Raw genomic sequence first — 21150 nt, 5'->3', positions numbered from 1 at the left:
GCAATGTGGTCCAGGGGATAGGGTACAGGACTGGCTTCTATTCCCAATTGACACTGACTTGCTTTAACCTTGGGCAAATCATCTCTGCCTCAGTTTTCCCATCTGTAAAGCCAGGGATACCCATCCACCTTTCAAAGCACTTTGAAACAAGTGCTATATTGTTACAATATTATAACAAGATTTAATCTTTAAATACCAGGGCTTAAATCAATGGTTTAGTTTTGGGTTCAGTTCACAGCAAGCCATTTAAAAGGCAATTCAGTTCTCCAGGTAACTAAAGCAACAATTTACAACTTGCTTCATACAATAGTTTCCAGTCACTTCAAATATTTTGTAGCAGACTTTAGCCCGCCAAGGCTTCTTTCTTCTGAAATTCCTATTTCTGAACTTTTCATTGGTGGAACACTTCAAAGAATTTATCCTACTTTTCCCCATTCCCCAAGCTTATATGTAGCGGACGTTCTGTGGTGGAAACCAAGTGACAGAACATTTTCTAGAGTGTTTGGACACCAGTTTGAAGAATCCCTTCAGTCTGCTTACTCATGAACAGGCTGTTGCATCCTTAAACCTCTTTCTCCTCTCTTTCCCCCTCCCCCCCAATTCCTTAGGTATTCTGAAATTACCTGTTATACAACAAAAATGATGGCCCAAATCAAAACCACTTAATAACCCTCATCCCTCTGAATTTTGGGTGTTTGAATAAAAGTGGAACCTGGATCCAAATCAGCCTTGGGTTTTAACGTTGCAAAAAAAATGAAACTCCGGTGGTTTTGAAAAACCACACACCAGCAGTTTCATTCTTATATCATCTTGCACTGATAAGCACTGTTCATTCTGAACTATAGGCCTACCTTTGAAAGGTGATCTTTTTTACATCCATAAATAGTAGCTTCTATGTTATGCTGGCAACCAGCAGCATACAAATACTAGCAAAAGACTCACAGCTACTAAAATGGCAATTAGGTTCACACTGAAAAAAGCAAGTCAGATCCTAAATAAATACTGCTTTGGATGGGAGTAGTATCCCATCAGTACATTGAGCAACTGTGGGAGAGAAGGTGTAAGAAATTTTTGATCAAGGACACTGTGGCAAATCCATGCACTTACAAAAAGTGACATTGGATCTTGTGTTCCCAGAGCCGACAGAACCTCAGTTATTAATGGCCATATAGGAGACCCGCATACAAGATGCGCAGTGCCTACAAAGGATGAAAGGCTGAGTGCATTCTGGCATGGTCTGGAACTGATGGCTTCCATCCAAGTGTTTCAGACTTGAAGAGTAGAATACAAACCCATAACAATCCAGATTTTGTACATTTATAATTTAATTCAAATAATCCTATTAAGTTAGGGCAAACACTTAAGGCAATTAAGTTACGAGGCAGCATGATGTATTGTCAGAATGAGAGGCAGGAGTGCTATTCACAACTCTGCAATTGGCTTACTGAACCAGCTACATAGCCTCTGTTTCCCAATCTGAAAAGCAACAGAGTACTTACCTGCCTCTGTAAAACAGACCCACACATGGCTGAATCTAAACACACTATGTATTAATACCTTGACAAAGAAATAATTTAAAAATATTTGAATGCAGTGACTTACTAGAAGCAGTACTTAGAGCTGGCCAGACTCAATTCCATATCATGACAACTTTCAAGGTTTCTAAAGTTTTCTGTTCTGCATTAGAACAAGAACAAACCCCTTTCGAGCATTTCCACAAAACAAAATGGTCTCAAGATGGCCAGGTTTTCAGTTCAGGTCTCTCTGAAAGTGAGATTCCACCCTGGACCTCAAACCTTCCCGACAAAAACAGGTATGTTGCCGTGAAACATTTAGACTTTCATGAAACAGCATTCTCACACACACACACACACACACACACACACACACACAAAACCCCCCACTAACTGGAAGTGCTCACCAGCCCTAGTACTTACAATTGAGAAAATTTCACAGAGGCCAAAGATTCGCTTGTCCTCAAGGTTAGCCACTGTGGTTCCTCTCTTTGTTCAGCATAAGCCACAAATGTAGACCTCCCATAAAAATGCTTGAGTAGGAAGGTTAGTTTTGAAAACTTCAGGAAGTTGCTTCATGAGTCAATTCTGGAAAAAGCTGTAGCTAACCTATTGCAGGAACAGCAAAACTTAACCAGTTCAGCGCCGTGTTAACTGTCTGAATACAAGTGCATGATTTTTGCACATGGCTATCTGGTTTGGCTATAAGCAAAAAAGCCCCAAACCTATGTTTAGTTTGATACTGTAGAGTTCTGACTAGATTGTTAAATGAATTCTGTTGGGGGGGAGGGGAGGGAGGAAAAGGGAGAAATTGTAGGGGTGCCAAGGCACCCAAATTGATGATTGGAACCTGACAAGATCTGTGTCAGTCTAAACCTGGTTGCGATTATCCTCTAGCACTCCAGCTTAGTGTATTCCAGAAGTTTGTTTGCAGGGGCATCAATCCTCCAGAGGGAACTGAAAATTACAAATAAAGTGTATTTCACAAGATAATTTCCCTGTTGTGACTTTCCCTCTGCTCCCGCAACTGGGTTCAGGAATTTACTTTCTGAATTTTAAGTGGTGGTCACTAAAATCTGATTTCTTGCCTCAGTTTTGGTAGCTGCCCAGAGACTCCAGGGGCTGTGGACAAAGTAAAACACTTTTTTTAAAAAAAGCGTATTGTATCAGGTGACAATGCTGCACCACATGTTTTGTATGGAGAAAAAGTGATTTAAAGACAGGGTGGATCTTATGGAGGAGAGAGTTCAAGCTATAAGTAGCTACCTCACTGGTGCTCCTGATGTAACACTTCAGTCTTTCCAAGAAGTTTGAGTCTTCCATCTCCTTGTTTCCACTGGCTAATATTGGTCAGACTAGCAATGAGAAAGCAGTTTTCCTTCCCTCCCATTGAGAATCAAATACCTGTATAATTTGCTAGACAATCACACAGTGGTATCTGAGATTAGCCAGCAAAGAGGGACTAAGTAAAATTCAGACAGAGTTTGATGGGTCTTTTGCTTTAAGAATTCTCAAATGCAATAGGACAGTTATTGTTTTCCACTAAGATTGCTATGGTGGAACGTATAACAATACAGCTGTACAGGTTGCATATTTGCTGCTTTGTTTTTGAACACCGGCCTTAATGTGGGGTATTCTTAAATCACAGCTTTCAACATAGGGAGAGTCATTGTGGGACTGGTGTCCCCAAAAGAATCCCAGGACTTTTGGATTTTGAGGGGAAGTACTTCTTACAAGAAACTGATCTAAAGTGGTCTTAGGAAGTGATGGATGTCTGTATTTTAGTCATGCCCATTGACAGGATTTGTATACTTAGTGGGCTCTGCCTCAACACACCATCCATAAGTGTTGTAGAATAGTGGGTGAGGATTGTTAAAAGCACTGAAATTAAATACTTTCAAGCCTCTTATCACAAGCTGTAGTATATCCCTGTGCATGGGGCAGATGGTTCCTAACACAATAGATGGCATGAGGACTAGCAGTGTGTTAGCATGAAAGTACTGAAGCTTAACTTAGAAAGATTAGAATGTATTAGTTATTAGAATATGGGATTGCTTCTTAAGTCAGTAGATGGAGGATTACATACTAGCCGCAATGGAGTACTGAATAGGAATGAAATGGAAGGGACCATAGATGTTTAAAAGCCAATGGACAATCGACTTTATAGCTCTTTGCCCTTCTGTAGTGTCTTCCAGCAGACAAGGTCACAATACTTCATGAAAATCTTCAGTTACACACCACTCTTGGAACAGGCACAGAGAGGTTAAGCTACTTGAAGGAAAGACTCTCTGTGGCAAAGCCAGGAAAAGGACCCAGATCCTCCTGTGCCTTAGCCATAAGCCTATACTCCCTTGATTTTGAGAACAAAATTAAACTTCAGGAAGCTTTCTCCCACAATTATGAAATATTGGCACAATTCCAACATACACGGTCTACTCAGATCTCTAGTGTAGAACATCCTGTTTTCTTAGTGTTATTTGTACAGTGTTACTTTAGAGCAAGTTTACAGTCTCTTGTTACTTGGCATTCCTTTGCTGACACCAGAAGGGGTAAACTGGTATTACACAAAATGCAGCACCTATTATTTAGGTCTGTTCTCCAGCATTTTCAAATGTGCATTACTCAGATTAGCTAATGTAGCATTAAGATAGATTTCAGTTTGGGTTACATATGGTAGAAAAAACTTCTAGAATACTCAGTTTCATGACTCCATGACCTATGGTGTCAGTGGCCATATTAGAACACAACTTGGTTTTTTTACATCAATTAACATTGCACAAGTACTTAAAAAATGGAAGTTTATTTGTCTTTCAATGGCTCAAATAGCAAATAAAAAGAATTGGGTAAGGCATCAGCCTAAGACAAGTGACATTTCCTGTGTCCATTAGCTTCATTACACCTCAGTTCCCAGTACACAGTTCTCAAAGCAAAGTCAATGTTAGTGGTTAGACTCCCTGGTTAAATAGACTGAAAATGAGTACACAGTAAAGATGAAGACTGGCCTACTTGGCTATAGTTACATGAGTAACTTTAATTCTGCACATGGTAGTCTACTAAGTGTACATACAAAATTCCTTACGGATAAATATTTAACATAAAAGTGTAATTTGTAAAGAGCTGAGTTTCTACAGTATCTATTTGTTAGCGTGTAAAGTAAACATTTGTTACTTAGTTTGCTTGAATGCATTTTGGACTGTCAGTTATAGGTTTTACACATGTATAAAAAGAGTAATAGTTTGTGGAATCAATCTACCCCTTCCTACTCAAAAGAGTCCAAAAGCCTCAGATCCTGGCTTATTTTTAGCAAGAAGATACTGAACACTAGCAGTGTGCTAGTATTCTTTTGTTTTCTGAAGCAGCTGAGGCAATACATTTTATTTGGATGCAGATAGTAAGTGTTTCTGTACTGCAAAGCATACTTGAAAACATTAAACGAAAAAGTTGCTACAATGCTCCCCATTATGAACACAAACGAGACTAAACAGTACAAAACCTGCAAGTAGCTTCCAAACAACCACATCATGTTCCCATAGCTTAGTATCACGAGGACAAAGGAAGAAGTTACTGATGACACACCAGAATTTCCCAAACACCCTAATGCAAAACATATTAGCTCTACTGAATGAACTCCACTCTGCCCAACTCAGGGAGTTAAAAATCCAAACACCTACAGATATTAACTACTTGCAAAACGATAGTTTCAAAGTGCCAGCATGTTAAGTGGTAAGTGCCCATTTCAGGCTTAACTGCCATACAACCTTGTAACCTCAACCGTACATGTAGATTCCAACCCCTTTAATTTTAAACTACCATATTGTTTACTAAATCACAGGTGACAATATGCTCTGGGCTATTCAAAATATCCAGAGTATGGCACACATTAAGATCAGACACTGCTAGCAGACAGCTAGTTAGCAAGACCGTTCACATAACTGCACTCCACACTAAAGGATATTCTCCCACATTGATGCATAGGGATGCATCAGTCTCGATGCATCAAGATGAAAATACAGCCTTAACTATGTAATCTGCTATTTCTAGGTTTTTAAATTAAGGCATATTCAAATGTTTCCATTTAATAATTTACACCACTTTAAATTAATCAGGTAATGCAGATCCACATAGGAATGACTCAATATAACTGTATGCAGATACACTGCCTGAATCATTTTCTCTTCTATAATTTGCATAACTCATAATGGCAAAACAGCTGTATACCAGTTTGTTTGGTGGTATGTTCACAATTGTAATTTGCAAGGCAGTAGAAGACAAGACAAAGTTGAAGATTTAGTGATACAAAATTTATGCTTTACAAGAAACCACAGAAAGTAATACTTCCTTCTGTTTACTGTTAAAGAAAGACTGCCTATGAAATACTACATTCAGAAGAACAGTGATGGTAGGCAATTATGAAATGGGTTGAACTTTGCTTCTCTTGAAGCCACATTAAATTTTTTTCAGTGAATTTAACTCAGTGCAGTTCCAATTCATGCTTTTAGTGATACATTACGATTTCCAAAATGTTAAATTTCAGTCATTTAAGCCTTTGATGGCATGCTTATAAGTTATGGTTATTAGCATGGTCAAGGAAGGAAAGGAGTTGGGCCTTTGATTATAAAATGCAACATCTTTCTCTGATCCTCTTAGCTAGGCTTTTCCTTTTCTTCTTCCCATTCTTCTCTTTGCTGTCTTCCATCTTTCTGGCTCTAATTTCTCTCATTAAATCAAAAAATACCTAAAAAGAAAAATAAAAGTTAATTTAGATAAGTGCATTGACATGTAAACTAGCATGTGTTTGTGTTATAACTTTACATAAATACGATCTACTTGAAATCATGTGTGAGGATCAGAGCCAGCTAAATACAGTATGTCTAGGATAAATTAGCCCTAAGCAAATCCTGCAAGAAGGATCCTACTCTTTCTAGTCTTCAAAGGAAATGCAGGTTTTTTTGACAAGGGAGTGAGGCTAGCTGCCCCTTACCATTACTGAGCTGCACGTGCTCCTGAGATGCTTATATGAGCTCCATAAGAGCTGAACTTCCAGCCTGAAGCATAACTCTGCCATACCATGCCCCCATGCATGAGGTTTCAAGTTTATTTCCATTTCATACTAATCAGACGGAAGAAAAAATCCTTTGCATTTCACATCATGTGTGGTATTCTAAAGACAAGCGGAAGTTAAAGATCTAATTTGCAAAATGTCATATTAGATAGATACTTACAATAAAACATTTAGTGTGTTTTCCAGGGGCCATCCACATTTTAGTCTAAAAATACAATTAGAGTTCTGTTGAGGATTGGATATACCCATATTATGGAGGACACAGTATGGTCCCCTGAGACTAGAGTTATTCATAAGAAACCACCTGTCTAGAAACAACTTAATTATCCAATGCAAAATGATAACTTATCAAGCCTGAAGTCGACAGTCTTTAAAAGAATTAAGCCTTAAGTTACAGCTCAAAAGCAAGTCTTTTGGAAGGCGAATGGAATAGCATGTTGGAGAAATTTGAGACCTCTACAAGTTCAGCTCAGAATGCAATTCTTCAAGGGCCCATTGTCAATTCAGGCTTTGGTAAGACTCTGCTTCTCGAAGACTCTGTGAAATGAACAACGACACAAAGCACAAAGGGACACTGAAGCTGTCAGCTTCCAGGTGCTACTACAATGTTATTCTCACCTTTGCAAGTTGACTTCAATAGATGTATGAGAGCAACAAACTGCCCAATTCTATGCAATTCTCCTTTTGGCAACAAGTTCTCTATTCTCAACTAGAGATCCGCCTTTGCTGGCAGTCCACAGAGCATTTTGACAGCCATATTGTAGGAGAGTAAGGTGGTCTCTTCTGAAGTGATGCACAGAGTGAGCTAGAAAACCATAGTTCTGTATATCCCACTGTGACGTTGTGCAGTCTATATGGTTTTATAAAAACTTGATAATAAGTCAATATAATGTAACTGGGATAGTTTTATAAAAATTTGACAATAAGTGAATATAATGCAACTGGGATATGCTCCGTGCAAAAGGTCTCTTGTAAGGTATCATTACAAAGTGCATAATCTACTGAGTATGATCATCTGATTTGTATAAACGTACCACTCTTGTATCTAAAACTAGAAATATAAAACATAACTCTGAGGGCCTATTGTAATTATGTAGAGTGTGGGCCATTAAGGATGGTTTGGAATCTTGATGACTTCCATTGTCTGCAGATGGCTGTATTTACCTTTGAGTCTTCCTGTATATGTGTGTGCTGGCAAGTGAGTAATGAAGTCTTGCAGTGACATGTGATCATGTCACCTGAACTGGAATCCATCTCTAACCTGGTGCTTTTCCAGTGAGGGGGGGCGGAAACCCAGAGGGACAAAGGATTCCCGCCTTATGCAAAAGATATATAAAGGGGTGGAAGAGAAGAGAGAGAGGGAGGAGCCATCATGGAGAAGCCCCTAGATAACACCTAAGCTGGAACAAAAGCTGTACCAGGGGAAAGAATTGTGCCCAGGCCTGGAAGGTGTCCAGTCTGAGAAAAACTTACTGAAGCATCTCTGAGGGTGAGATTATCTGTATTTAGTTTGATTAGGCATAGATTTGCGCATTTTATTTTATTTTGCTTGTGACTTACTTTGTTCTGTCTGTTACTACTTTGAACCACTTAAATCCTACTGTCTGTATTTAATAAAATCACTTTTTATTTAGTAATTTACTCAGAGTATGTATTAATACCTGGGGGAGCAAACAGCTGTGCATATCTCTCTATCTGTGTTATAGAGGGCGAACAATTTATGAGTTTGCCCTGCATAAGCTTTATGCAGGGTAAAACGGATTTATCTGGGTTTAGACCCCATTGGGAGTTGAGCATCTGAGTGCTAAAGACAAGCACACTCCTGTGAGCTGTTTTTGGGTAAACTTGCAGTTTTGGGACAAGTGATTCAGACCCTGGGTCTGTGTTGAAGTGGACTGGAGTGTCTAATTCAGCAAGACGGGGTGCTGGAGTCCTGAGCTGGCAGGGAAAACAGAAGCAGGGGTAGTCTTGGCACATCGGGTGGCAGCTCCCAAGGGGGTTTCTGTGATCCAACCCGTCACACCCACTACAGTACTCTTGTTCTATAGCTATGTTCTACATAGAATTACATTTAAGAAATTTGTATGTGATCCAGGTGATGATTAAAACTTAATGAGCAAGACTGTTACCTGTGTTACACTTAAGGTGTTTGAGGAAAGAATATCTAGGTTTCCTTGACAAAAAAATCAGTACAACTATATACACTATATGAAATTTTCATTAAGAGATAAAATGGCCTTTACTTCTAATTATGGCTTGAGTTACCCATGTATCTAAATCTGTGCTATGAGAGTTTGACATAATCCTCCACTTGCTTAAGTAAATGATACAGTATTTAGCTGCCTACTTAACCTACTTCTGCAAATGCACTTAAGAGTGAAGAGCCTTCCTGGCATGTTGTATAGCTTTGCCAGCACATCTCAATTCTGGACCGCAGCACTCAGACTTTGGAGGACTAGAGAACCTTGTGTCAGATACCAAGCTATTCCTTTGATTTGTCCACTGCAAGGGATTTTGCAATTTAAACTATCATTTTGTGGGCTAGTTGCCATTTCACCACTAGGTCTGAAAATCTTCACAAACTTGTAATGGCCATGGTTTAAGTGCTTATAGAGTTGAAGATAGTTCCCTTTATCATGTGTTGAACTTGAGAGCTGGAGTGTTAAAGTAAAATTAATTGTGTGTGTCATTAAAAAGATGCACCGGTAGATTGTGTCTGAATTGGCAATTTTGTTAGGCTACGATAGATTGATACCAGCTGCAATTCCATGCACCAGAAATTGGTATGTACTAGTTCTTGGTCTACCGAAGTCTGACCTGATTGTGTTTTGCTGCATGTAAATGAACTGCACTTAGCCACTGACCCAAAGACTAAAATTACCGTTTGAAAAACTGTTGCAGAACCAGTTGCTCTAGTTAGGAGTTAAACAAAACAAACAAAAAAAACAACCACAACTTGATGGTAGACAATTATTCCAAAACAGTCCACCTTCCGTGTTAAGCCATCAAGTTGCAACTGGTGACCTGACTTCTGACATCTTAGATATGAAAAATCCCCAGTGGAAATCATCAAGAGCATGATCCGATTTGTATATAGGTCACCAGAAAGGAGAGGTTAGCACATTAATCTAAGCTACTTAATCCTTGTCTCAATATATTTGCTTTCCACAAGGCAAAATACTGTTAGCAACCTGATACTGTGGATTTCCAAAGAGTTACTGAAATTTAGAGTGCAAGACATTTTAATTCTGAACATGAAATTTAACCAGTCTTACTTTTGGAGACCAGATTCAAGCATTGTCCCCCATCTCTTTGCTTTTGCCTCAAAATAAATGATGACTACACAGGTCTTTTCTTGCCCATTTCTGAATAAGGCTGCTTCTCTGTATCCCTTGATCCTCTTGCTGCAGCTCAGTACATTCTATGCTGTGAAACATTCATTCTCTCTTGTCCATGCCCAGGTATTGTCTGACTGAGGGAGGTCAGAATCCTTCTCCTATAAAGCCATTCAAAGGGTCAATGAACAGTCCAGCCAGTATTGTTCCCTTCCTAGAGACTACCAGTCTCCTGGTCACATTCAAAAATATTTAGGAAAGTATTGAAAAACAAAAATGTCTAGGCCAAGATAGATAGGCTGTCTCAAGGGACTGGTAATGAGAATCAGACTGTCGCCTCCTGAACTACCCCTTCAAAATCTAGCCAAGTTTGTTAAACTGTCACCATCCAAAGGCTGAACTGGTGGTCTGTTCAGTTCCAAACTGAGAAAGTAAGGATCAAAAGTGCATAGAAACTCAGCTATCCACACTTGAGGATGCCCCTTTAGAACATGGTTGAAGCACACTGAAGGGGCAATGCAGGGAAGCTTATAGTTCCACTATCGTTGTTGTAGCTGTTCAGTGGTTAAAGGAGATGCAGTTCTCTACAGCAGTTGGTCCAGGATTATTCACAAAAGCTAAAAATTTAGCTTTTCATGAAACATGAAAGTAGATCTGGAAAGCAGTATCTATGAAAGATTATTTAGGGCTTTTACAGAACCTTGATTTTTAATGTTTTGTACTTAAAGATCATTACCTTGTCAACATTAGCTCGCGTTTTAGCAGAAGTTTCCACATAGTTAACGTTCCACTGATCAGCTCTGTTCTTTGCTTCCTCTACAGAAACTTGCCTTTTATCTTCCAAATCTGATTTGTTACCAACTAGCAGAAAGGGAACGTTCTCATCTTCTTTTACTCTTAAAATCTGCTCCCTGGAGGAGGAGGAAGAGGAAAGAATGAACATTAAAATCTACAGAGGTATTATTCCCAGAAAAGTCCACAAAAGGGTAGCATTTTTATTTTTACCTTGTTACAGTGAATGCTCATTTACTCCTTTTAGAAAGTTTAGAGGGTGTGCAGTGTGCAACTGCATCATTGTTCACTCAAACTATGATCCACTATAATCTTTTCAGCAGTACACCTCTACCCCGAGGTAACGCGGCCCAATAGAACATGAATTCGGATATAACGCGGTAAAGCAGCGCTCCGGGGGGGCAGGGCTGCGCACTCCGATGGATCAAAGCAAGTTCAATAGAACGCAGTTTCACTTATAACACGGTAAGATTTTTTGGCTCCCGAAGACAGCGTTATATCAGGGTAGAGGTGTACTAACCACGTAGCCAGTTATTCCCCATTTGGGTAGTTGGGCATTTGATTTTTCCTTCCCAAGTGTGGTACTTGGCACTTGTCCTTACTGAATTTCATCTTGTTGATTCCAGACCAAATCTTCAATTTGTCAAGGTGGTTTTGAATTCTAATCCTTTTCTCCAAAATGCTTGCAATCCCTCCCTGCTTGGTGTCATCTACAAGTTTTATAAGTGCTCTCCACTCCATTGACCAAATCATTAATGAAAATATTTAATAGTATCTGACCCAGGACAAACCCCCACAGGACCTCACTAGATATGCCTTCCCAGTTCAACAGAGCCACTGAGAACTCTGAACAAAGATCTTTCAATCAGTTCTGTGCCCCACCTTCTAGTAATTTCGTCGTGTACTTGACTGTTTAAAGAGCTAACCTACAAGAAACTGAGACCATGCCAGCATCCTGCTCAAATCCTCTCTGAAAGCAGATAGTTCTAAACAATAAGTTTCCAGATTAAAAAAAAAAGCTCTGCTTGTATGTCTTAAAGTGTGAAATTCAGCTATGCCTCAAAGCAAAGACGTATTATGCATGTTAGTTATTAAAGGGAATATCCAATTTATCTAAGACATACCAGTTGCTACAACAGATTCCACTCAATTGAGTGAAGAACAAAAAGCAGAAGAGAACCTGCTAGCAACCACTTAAAAGCCCACATGTATAGCACAAGTGTATACAGCTTCTGCAAAAGGGAACCGAACTGGTAAGCTAACATTATGGGGAAACTGCCCTGTTAGAGCTCTGTGCCCTGATCAACCACAGTTTTACAGAAAAAAGCAATCAAGTTTCCAAACTTCCTGTCACAATGTCCTTCCTTGATGTTCTGCTCAATTGCATTCCCTCAGATTGATCAGGAATGCCCAGGAGCTCAGATATAGACAGCTCCCAAACATGGCATGGTAGTATTCTTTTAGCATAAATATAAAATGTGAAACCTGCTCTAGAGATTTCGTTTAATAGACTATTCTTTGTGTTACAGAAGAGCTGAAAAGGATTAAGTTTTCTACCTTGCAACCCCTCCTCTCCATGCCCAAACTAAATATCAGAAATATCAGGGGCTGGTCTTTTCTGTTTCTGCTGGGTGTTTCAGCATGTATATTGCAAATTCACTTTAGCTGAAAGGGTAGTGTTTTTGAATCTTTAATAAACATTCTTTGTCTGAAGTTAGTGTAACATCTATTTAACATGACTAACACTGTTTTGATGACTACATTTCTTCCTCTATATAGCTCAACATGTGTCATTTCACTAGTTCTAGTCAATTTTGCACAGCAGACAAGATCTGAAATTTTAAAGTAGTTTAAAACCATTCGTGCCTCCTTTATTCATCAAAAAGCAGCAAGAAGGGACACATCCATATCCCCTCCTCCATTCCAGGCCACCTTTAAAAGTTTTCCTTAATATATTCTGATTTCCAATACTCATTTTGTTTTGACCCATGAAGACAGGTCTAGTAGGCACCTACTGTGTTACTGTTACCCTGTTCCTCATCTCTCTTGTTTTATACTCAGACTAGAAGCTGAGCCAGAGACCATTTATGATCTGTATAGTGCCTAGCACACTGCCCTAGGCACTACCACAACACACATAGGCAACCTAGTTCTGCTGCTCCCTTGAGTGCTTCAGACACTTTTCACAACAACATTAAAATGCTTTAAAGAAGTTTTTGACCTTTGACTTGCCAGTTTAACTGAGCACCTATAAATTACTAGTGATTATTTAATACTAAAGTTATCATTTCACTATTACTATTAATGATGTAACCCATCACCCATACTTAGTGTTTCCTATTGTGCCGCATGCCTAAGAGCATTCTTAAATTAATATATGTTTCATATGGTACATAAGGCATATATTTGTATTGATTTTGCTTCTACAACACTTCTAAAATAAGTTACTTTCAACAAAATGAGTTGTCTTATCCAGATTTGTAGCTGGGTTCTGGAAAATTTAGGTATATTTAGTGTCAGATTAATGAAAAGAGGGGACTCTTATTCTAAATAGGGATGCAACAGGTTCTTGTTTCATTAGACCAAGCTGAAGTAGTTCTAGAGCAGAGGTTCTCAAACTGTGGTCTGCAGACCACCAGTGGTCCACAAGCTCTGTTCAGGTGGTCTGTGGATAGTTCCCTCTAAGGTGCGCGCACAGGTGGCCGCACATAAGAATGAAGGGCCACCCACCTAATTAATGGAGCTGCACAGGCGTGGCTCCACTAATTAGGTACCTGGACCCCGAAGAAGACACACATGTAAGGTGAGGTGGTGGCCTTAGATGGAATAGGGGGCAGGTGGGAGGGGACAGTGGGGTGAGAAGAGGGGATGGGGGGGAATTTGGAAGGTGCAGGGCTGCGGCAGCCAGAGAAAGACAACTTTTCCCAGCCCCAGCTCAAGGGCTGCCATGGTGGGGGAGAGAGGGCACATCCACCGCATTAGAAAGGTAAGACTACTGGTATTAAAATAGGAGGTGTGTGCTTTTTATTTGTAGAACAAAAAAAGATTAAGTTTTTTTGTATAATGCTTTTATCCAAAGTCCTTCACAATAGTTCGCTAACAGTACAAACAATATTTGGAAAGATCATTAATCCGCCGAGACCCTCAGCAATTTAATTGGTTTGGGAAAAAAAGTAAGAACCACTGTTCGAGCATGTAGTAAGGAACTTGTTTCTGCAGCTACTGCTGAAGCCTAATGCTATTTGCATAAATTACAAGACTCAGTTTTTCTGTCTGCATGGTCTTTTTTGGGGGGGAGGGAGTGAATCCCTTCTGACAGGGAAACTTTATATTTGTAATATGTTGCTGCAACTGCCTTGAAGTTGTAATGTAATCTGCCATATTCTGAACTGAAGCAAGCGTCTTGCTCTTTAAATTTGCTTTAGCCTGGACATTCCTCATGCAGCTTATTCACCTCCTTTCAGACTGAGTGGATAGTGATATGCACAACTGAAGAGGAAGGTATTTTCTTGACTTTAGGGCAGAACTTTAATATTTAGCATCTTAATTACTGTTTTAGCAATAGTATCATACCATCCATTAGTTTCATCCTCAACCCAAAGACTCCTAGTCAGATCATTTCCCCTCACTTGAAGAGGATGCTTCAAAAGATTGACTGCTTGTGCCTTGCATTTTCTTCTGCCCTATTACCAGTTTGTAACCTTGTGGGCTGTCTCCATGAGACTTACTTTAGTTTCCCCTGGAATTTTGACACTCTTCCAAGAGAAAACAAAATAGCTATGAAGAGCTATTTACGCCTTTTCATGGCCTGGCCTTGCTAGATTGCATTGGGGAAGTTTGTTTTGTTTATTTTGAGGAAGCTGGTTAAAATGGAATGTCTACTTAGTGGTTTTTGATGGCACTTTATTTCCAAAAACAGAAGGCAAATGTTTAACTCAACTGTTGATACCTTGCAGCGCCAAATGTTGGGGCCCACAGGATTAAACAAGATTGCATCAACAACTATACTTCAGTACCTTCTACTTATAACAACTCAAATGCTTTTATTATTAAGTAATCTCATTATCCTTAGAATACTGTTCATCCAACCACGGACATCAATAGAGACATCAATAACCACCCTCACAAGGTGGTTGTGAAGTGCTGTATAATGTTGCCAACAGTAACTATTGTTAGAGCCAATAGTACCAACTCTTAGCGTATGGAAAGCTTGCTAGCCAGAGCCCAGGAATTTGGAGGATAAATCCTGCCACATGCTGCTCTCCAGGATACTTAGTTTCTGTATGAAAACTGAGTATGTGACCTTTTGCACTACATATATTCTAGCACATAGAGGCCAGTGATTGCACATCTGGCTGCTGTTTGCTCCTGTTGGTACTTGACAGGTTAAACAGAGAAGAGAACCAAAAAAACAAACATGGTATAGAACTACAAGGGGTAGAACAAGCAGAGAGTAAACTAACAGCCCTGGGACAAATGAAGTTTGGGATCCAAACTGCACAGCTGGTGTGCAGCCTACAAGACAGTCTGGCGCTTACTGCTATCGGTAACTATGGTCAGGCCCATCAGTTTGGATGGTAGTGAGCCTGTTTACAAGTCAGTTCAAGTGACAAAAAGCCACTGAATTACATAGGTAGGCAGTCTTTTGAACCCTGCCAAGTACCTGCTCCGACAGTACTACTAAATCTTTGTTTCGTAGCATCTTAAAGACATTGTGCCAAAAATACCTGATCAGCAGAGGAAAAACCACACATGGCTGCTCTAAGTCTTGAGATGTCAGACAATACACAAGGGTGCAGTCTATACAAACTTTCATAGCTATGAAACAGCAAAAAACTATAATAAAAGTTATTGTACAAGAGGAATCTGACAGGTGATCAAGACCTTATTTTATGAACTCACTAAAATATATTTAAATGTGTAATTTCCCCATCAGTTTACCTGAAGTCTGCTGTAGCTGCAAAAGATTCCAGCTCTGTGATAGAGAAGACACACAGAAATCCCTCTCCACTTCGGAAATAGTTGTCTCTAATTGCAGCATAGTCCTCCTGGCCTGCTGTATCCAATATGTCTATTTGGACCTCTTCCCCATCCAGAACTACCTTTTTTCTGTAGCTGTCTGCTTTGGTAGGTTCATAGTCTTCCACAAACTGAAAACAAAAGAACAGTATAGGATAAAACCATATTAATATTCCTAAATAAATGTTGAAAATACACAAACATCTCCATCTGGATTTTTAATGTAAATACAAGATGAAATAAGTTTTTCTGGGTCAGTAACTACATAGCTCATTTATTCAGGCCATAAGAGTACTTATATTATAGTCATACGAAGACTTGACAAAATTAAGTCAAGCCCATCTCATGCCAGCAAAATAAGATGCTCTTGTGAGCTGTATGGGCACCAGAGGTTCTCACTTCCTGCTATTACCCAAAAATAAAATTCACACAATTTAGGGCCTCTTGTCTCAGTTTCTATAGGATTTTAGAGCATCAGCAGCATACTTTCGTTGTCTTGGGTAATGTCAGAATGTCAAGCTGATTTTGAACAGAGTTAGAACATTGGTTTATTTCTTGCAAGTACTCTAAAGTCACTTAAGGGTATGTCTACACTGTACACTCCTTATGGTGGCATTTAGAATACATACACTGCACTTCCCTTTAGCATGTATATAAAAAGCAATGTAGACCATGAGGCACTACTTAGGCAATGAACATATGCCAGAATCCTTGGATATGTACTCTACATGGCTTTCTATATGCTCAAGCAGCGCTGCCCTTGTCTACAGAGCTATCTTTAGCAGTGTAGTGTCCCCCTGCCTCCCAAGCCTTTCCCTAACACATGTAGCTACACACTGCATTGTGGATGCAGCTAGCTTTTCACTGTAGAGTATAGCTAGGCATACCCTACACACTGCCACCAATGGTGCACACTATAGAAGTACCCCAAGACTACTTAGCCAATCAATGGTAGTATTTTGCATTGACAAGTGGTAAGGGAGAACAGGAATCCTATTTCTAATCTCTCTCAAAGAGGTTGAGCAGCACCCCCAATAAGGTGCAGATCCCTTCTGAACCAAGTCTCCTTGATAAAGCTTGTCTAGAGCCCTGTGCGGATACAAAATATGCATCCACAGATTTGCAGGGTTCTAAGGATGTCATTAGAATACACAATAGTTGATTTACTGCCCTTTGAGATTATAAATCAAGTGAAAGTGTGAGTTCAAGAAATCCCAGACAACATTTATATTCAACTTAATGGGTAATTCACATAATAAACCTTTCAATTCTTCAAGCTAGTTTATTTGGAACTCTTCAAGAACTAGTTTTAAATGATCATACCAATAAGCTTAATGCTACTCAGCCATTTCATCGTTTCTTTCTGAAAATTAAGTAGGATGCAAAACATTTTTAATGTAAAGTTGGATTCTTACCTCATCATACATGAACTGCAGTGTTAAGGCAGATTTTCCTACGCCACCACTTCCCACCATGATTACTTTGTGTAAAGCCAAAGAATTCTGACCTTTGGGCTTATTTGCAGCCATCTTTGGATTGCAGCTATTTGACAGAATTAAACAGAATCTAGAAGGGGAAATAAAGTACTTCCATTAGTTAATGCTTGTGTACTATTTAAAACAGATTACCGGTCAAGTTTCAGGAACATATGTATTCAAGGAACTTGTTTCAGTTGTTACCCTTAGTTTTCTTTTAGTGAAGGTAAGGTATGTGCCACATGTCTATCTGGTTCCTACTATTTTCACTACAATGATGCTTAAGAGATTTTTTTTTTTTTTTTTTAAAGGTAATCAGTAAATAGCAAGGAAAGCCCTCTCCCATGAAACAGCAGTGCAAACTAGCCAAAAGTTAGAGATTAAAATAGATCACCTGCTTGTAGAGTACAGCATGTTTTCTTGAATGCGGTAAGAGTCATTTGTATGTTTGTCAAACTAGCAATACTTTTAAACAAGATCTCTTCTGACAAAAACATAAGCCAATATCACACAAGAAAAGCTGTACCATATCAAAGGAAGGAAGTGAGAGGTTTGTGGGAATTTACAAGATATACTCCTAGTAAACTAAGAGTGCAGTTAGTGTAGTCTTTGAATGGAAAATGAAAAACCCAGATCTGAATACAACTTAACCCCTTACCATCAAATGGCATAGTTGTGGCAAAAGGTGGAAGAGTTGAAAGTATATTTTGGTTTAGAACCAAATCAACTTGCAGACCTTATGATGCAAAATGCTATTACCGTGCATTCAAGTACTACATTTGCAATTCGTGCCTCGATTCCACATCTTGTTGCATGCATGTAGACGCCCTGCAACTCACTGACTTCAGTGGATTCTGCCCATGCAGACAGTTGCAGGATTAGGGCCCAACTGTGTTCAGCAAGTAAACTCATATGTATTATAGGAAGCCAGCAAGGGGTCATTCAAACTCCAGTACATCTTTGTGCTCCTTTAGTTCAGTCCCTTCCTGAGTGTTTAGATGAGTACCATCCTGGCAGACTGGACTGTTCCCTTTAGAGAGTAAGCCAGTGCACTCCTAAAACAAGAGGGAGTCTACTATATAGAAGTGAGGTATTCCCATCCTTCTAAATATTAGTGTTTCGATCCCTTCACTCTCCTTTGCTCCTTGGATTAAAATACCAAGTCTCAAACTCATCTTCAGACAGTGCATTAATGACTGCTACACTTTAGGGGAAGGGAGAGGATCTAGCACATTAGAACTTTACAAGTTCACACTAACTAGGAACCTAACATGAATCACAAAGTTTTGCTAACTAGCAAAGGTAAACAATTACAAAGAACTTACTCATGTGACAAAATAGTTTAGTATTTGACAATACTGCATAAAACCATATTATGAAAGTGTATTGAACAAAGATAATGAATAACACTACAACTATGTTTTTCAGTGTGGAAATGCCATTTTGTTTGCAGATTAGTACATTTCAGTAGTTTAACTGCTAAGGTATAAAGTAATTTTCATAAATGCATATGAACTCTTCAGTTTGAGTCCATGTACTGAGAGGTTATTAAAAATGTAATACGCCATTGTCATATGGAAAATGTCAACTGAAGCGTCATTCCCAGGCTGTCTTAAAAAAAAATATCAGATCTTCTCTGGATCACATCAGTAACGCTATTCATTATGTTGTCAAAGAATTCTGAAAATGCAATTGAAAATTAAGTGGCTTAAATTGTTTCACCCATAAAGGTTATCTAAGTGAATGAAGTATGAGCAAGCTGCTGTACTAATTATAGACATGCAGCAAAGATATATAGCAAATATATTCAGCTAATCTACACAACTAAGGCATTAATTACCCTTCCCACTTGAAAGATTTACACAATCTAAAAAGACATAACACATTCACTATTTAAGACTTAGAAATTTTGTTGTAATATCCCTCAGCTAGAGAGTGACAATATTTCGGTTTACAGAGTCAATTTTGGATGAAGACATGTATACATTTAAAGCCTGACAAAGTATAAAGACACTAGCACTGTAGTGTAGTTGTAGCTTATGACAGTATAATCTGTCACTCAGGGCTGTGAATAAACCACTCCCCTAAGCAACGTAGTTACACCAATGTAAGTGTTAGTGTCCACTGCACCATGTCATCAGGAGAATTTCTCCAGTCAACATAGCTTCTGCCATTTGCAGAAGTGGGTTTTTATGCCGATGGGAGAGCTCTCTTCCATAGAGAGAGAGTCTTCACCAGACGGGGTGCAGCTGCGCTGCTGCAGTGCTGTATGGGTAGACATGATCTTAGAGCAAATAAGACTGGACACTTCATGCTAATCTGTGTCTAAGAAGAAAAAAATCTTTCCTACAGACACTAAGTAGTTCAGCTGAATTCAGGGGGGCTACTGACATGCTCATGTTTCTGCAGGCCATAATTAACACCAATACCTAGGAATTTCTGATTGACTGTTAGACTACAGTGTCTTTGAAAGCATCTGCAAGACTTTAAAGAGACAGTCAACTAGGAAATTCACATTTGTCCAAAAGTTTTATCTACTAAAGCTACACTACTTTAAGAGTACTATACCTGGAAGGAAGAGAAATTGTTAGTTTCACATTACTTTGTGATAGTACTTTGTCTGTAATCATGGTTTCCTCTACAGTCTATTGTAGAAAGGCCATAAGAATTTTTCTGCTTGCATATAAATTTTAAAGTATTTGCAATTAAAAGGACAGTCAAGGTTTTAAATTAAATTTTTTAAATTAATGGAGATATTCTATCTCCTAGAACGGGAAGGGACCTTGAAAGGTCATCGAGTCCAGCCCCCTGCCTTCACTAGCAGGACCAAGTACTGATTTTGCCCCAGACCCCTAAGTGGCCCCCTCAAGGATTGAACTCACAACCCTGGGTTTAGCAGGCCAATGCTCAAACCACTGAGCTATCCCTCCCACCAGTCATTTTCAAAAGCCTTGATAGTGTCCCTTTAAAGGAAAAAAAAGCACAACAGCTTGAATCAAGTAAATAGGTACAAACTTAAATCAGACTGGCTAACCAATTAGCACTGTGCTTTTTGAGTCACTCCATCAGCCTAGTTATTGCAGCGCATTTCAAGTAAGTACTAGTGAATTGCATTCCTACAAATGGGTGAGATGTTCAAGATTAACTTAAACTCCATATAGCAAAACTTGTATCTAAGTCTTATTAGAGATAATTTAAATTGTCATACTATTACACTATATCAAATTTTGCTGTGGGAAGAGTTCCAAGGTCAGTATTCAGTTTTTGTATTAAGGCCTTAGTGATCCAGAAGACAGTGCAACTAACTAAACTGGCATGTGCTGAACACCATTCTGGAACAAACATTCCACGAGACAAAGCTGAAAAGCACCAATATTAGAAGAAACCTGAGAAACCACAGCAAATTACGGAGGTGCCTGGTAGCAGCTCCATACTTATGGCCACATTTGACAGAGGACTTCTGATGTTTCCTCTAGAAGTAGGTGGCCAACTGGTACGAAGTTTCAGTTTTTAATTCCATTTGAATTCATGTAGTTTGGTTTTTTTATACATTTAATAGTATAAAAATCAGGGCTCTGGCTGAAGTGTTCTGGGCAGCCCTACTTTTCTTTCTACGTCAACAAAAAGTGTTATCTACATAAGTCATGGTAAAGAAGTCTGTCCCAACTAGATCTGGTGCAGTGGGTAGTTTTTCAGTGTTGGATTCAGGTCACTTTTAGCTATTATCCACACTAACCGAAAGCTTATACACTGTGCACACAAGCCTGATTTTGTGTGCTCAGCCCTCAGTCATATCATTATAAGTTACACTTGATTTCATTCTACAACAGAGAAGCGTTCATGTGCAGCCCCTGATGGAAAATAGACCTCTGAGGGGGATAATGCAGTTGCTGACTGTGTCCACTTCCCCACCTACTCCATTAATAAAAACCCAGTAAGATTAAAAAAAAAAA

General features: G+C 39.1%; 1 protein-coding gene across 2 annotated transcripts in view; it reads right to left on the bottom strand.

Moving 5' to 3' along the window:
* Positions 1-5687: 5687 nt before the first annotated feature.
* Positions 5688-21150, bottom strand: part of LOC112113486 (ras-related protein Ral-A) — a 44450-nt gene continuing 28987 nt past the window's right edge. For both annotated transcript variants that reach the window (XM_024209778.2, XM_026654125.1), the window contains exons 2-5: positions 17138-17288; positions 15645-15853; positions 10648-10822; positions 5688-6249 (exon numbers count right to left, since the gene is read on the bottom strand). In XM_024209778.2, the coding sequence (XP_024065546.1) occupies positions 6127-6249; positions 10648-10822; positions 15645-15853; positions 17138-17251 (621 nt within the window). In that variant the 5' untranslated portion in view covers positions 17252-17288 and the 3' untranslated portion in view covers positions 5688-6126. The remainder of the gene's footprint in view (positions 6250-10647; positions 10823-15644; positions 15854-17137; positions 17289-21150) is intronic.

This window comes from Terrapene carolina, unplaced genomic scaffold (assembly GCF_002925995.2).
Source record: "Terrapene carolina triunguis isolate 2854851 unplaced genomic scaffold, T_m_triunguis-2.0 Scaffold182, whole genome shotgun sequence".
NCBI classification, from domain to species: domain Eukaryota; kingdom Metazoa; phylum Chordata; order Testudines; family Emydidae; genus Terrapene; species Terrapene triunguis.
The sequence above is the reverse complement of the archived record's forward strand: the minus strand, read 5'-3'. Positions and strand labels throughout refer to the sequence as shown.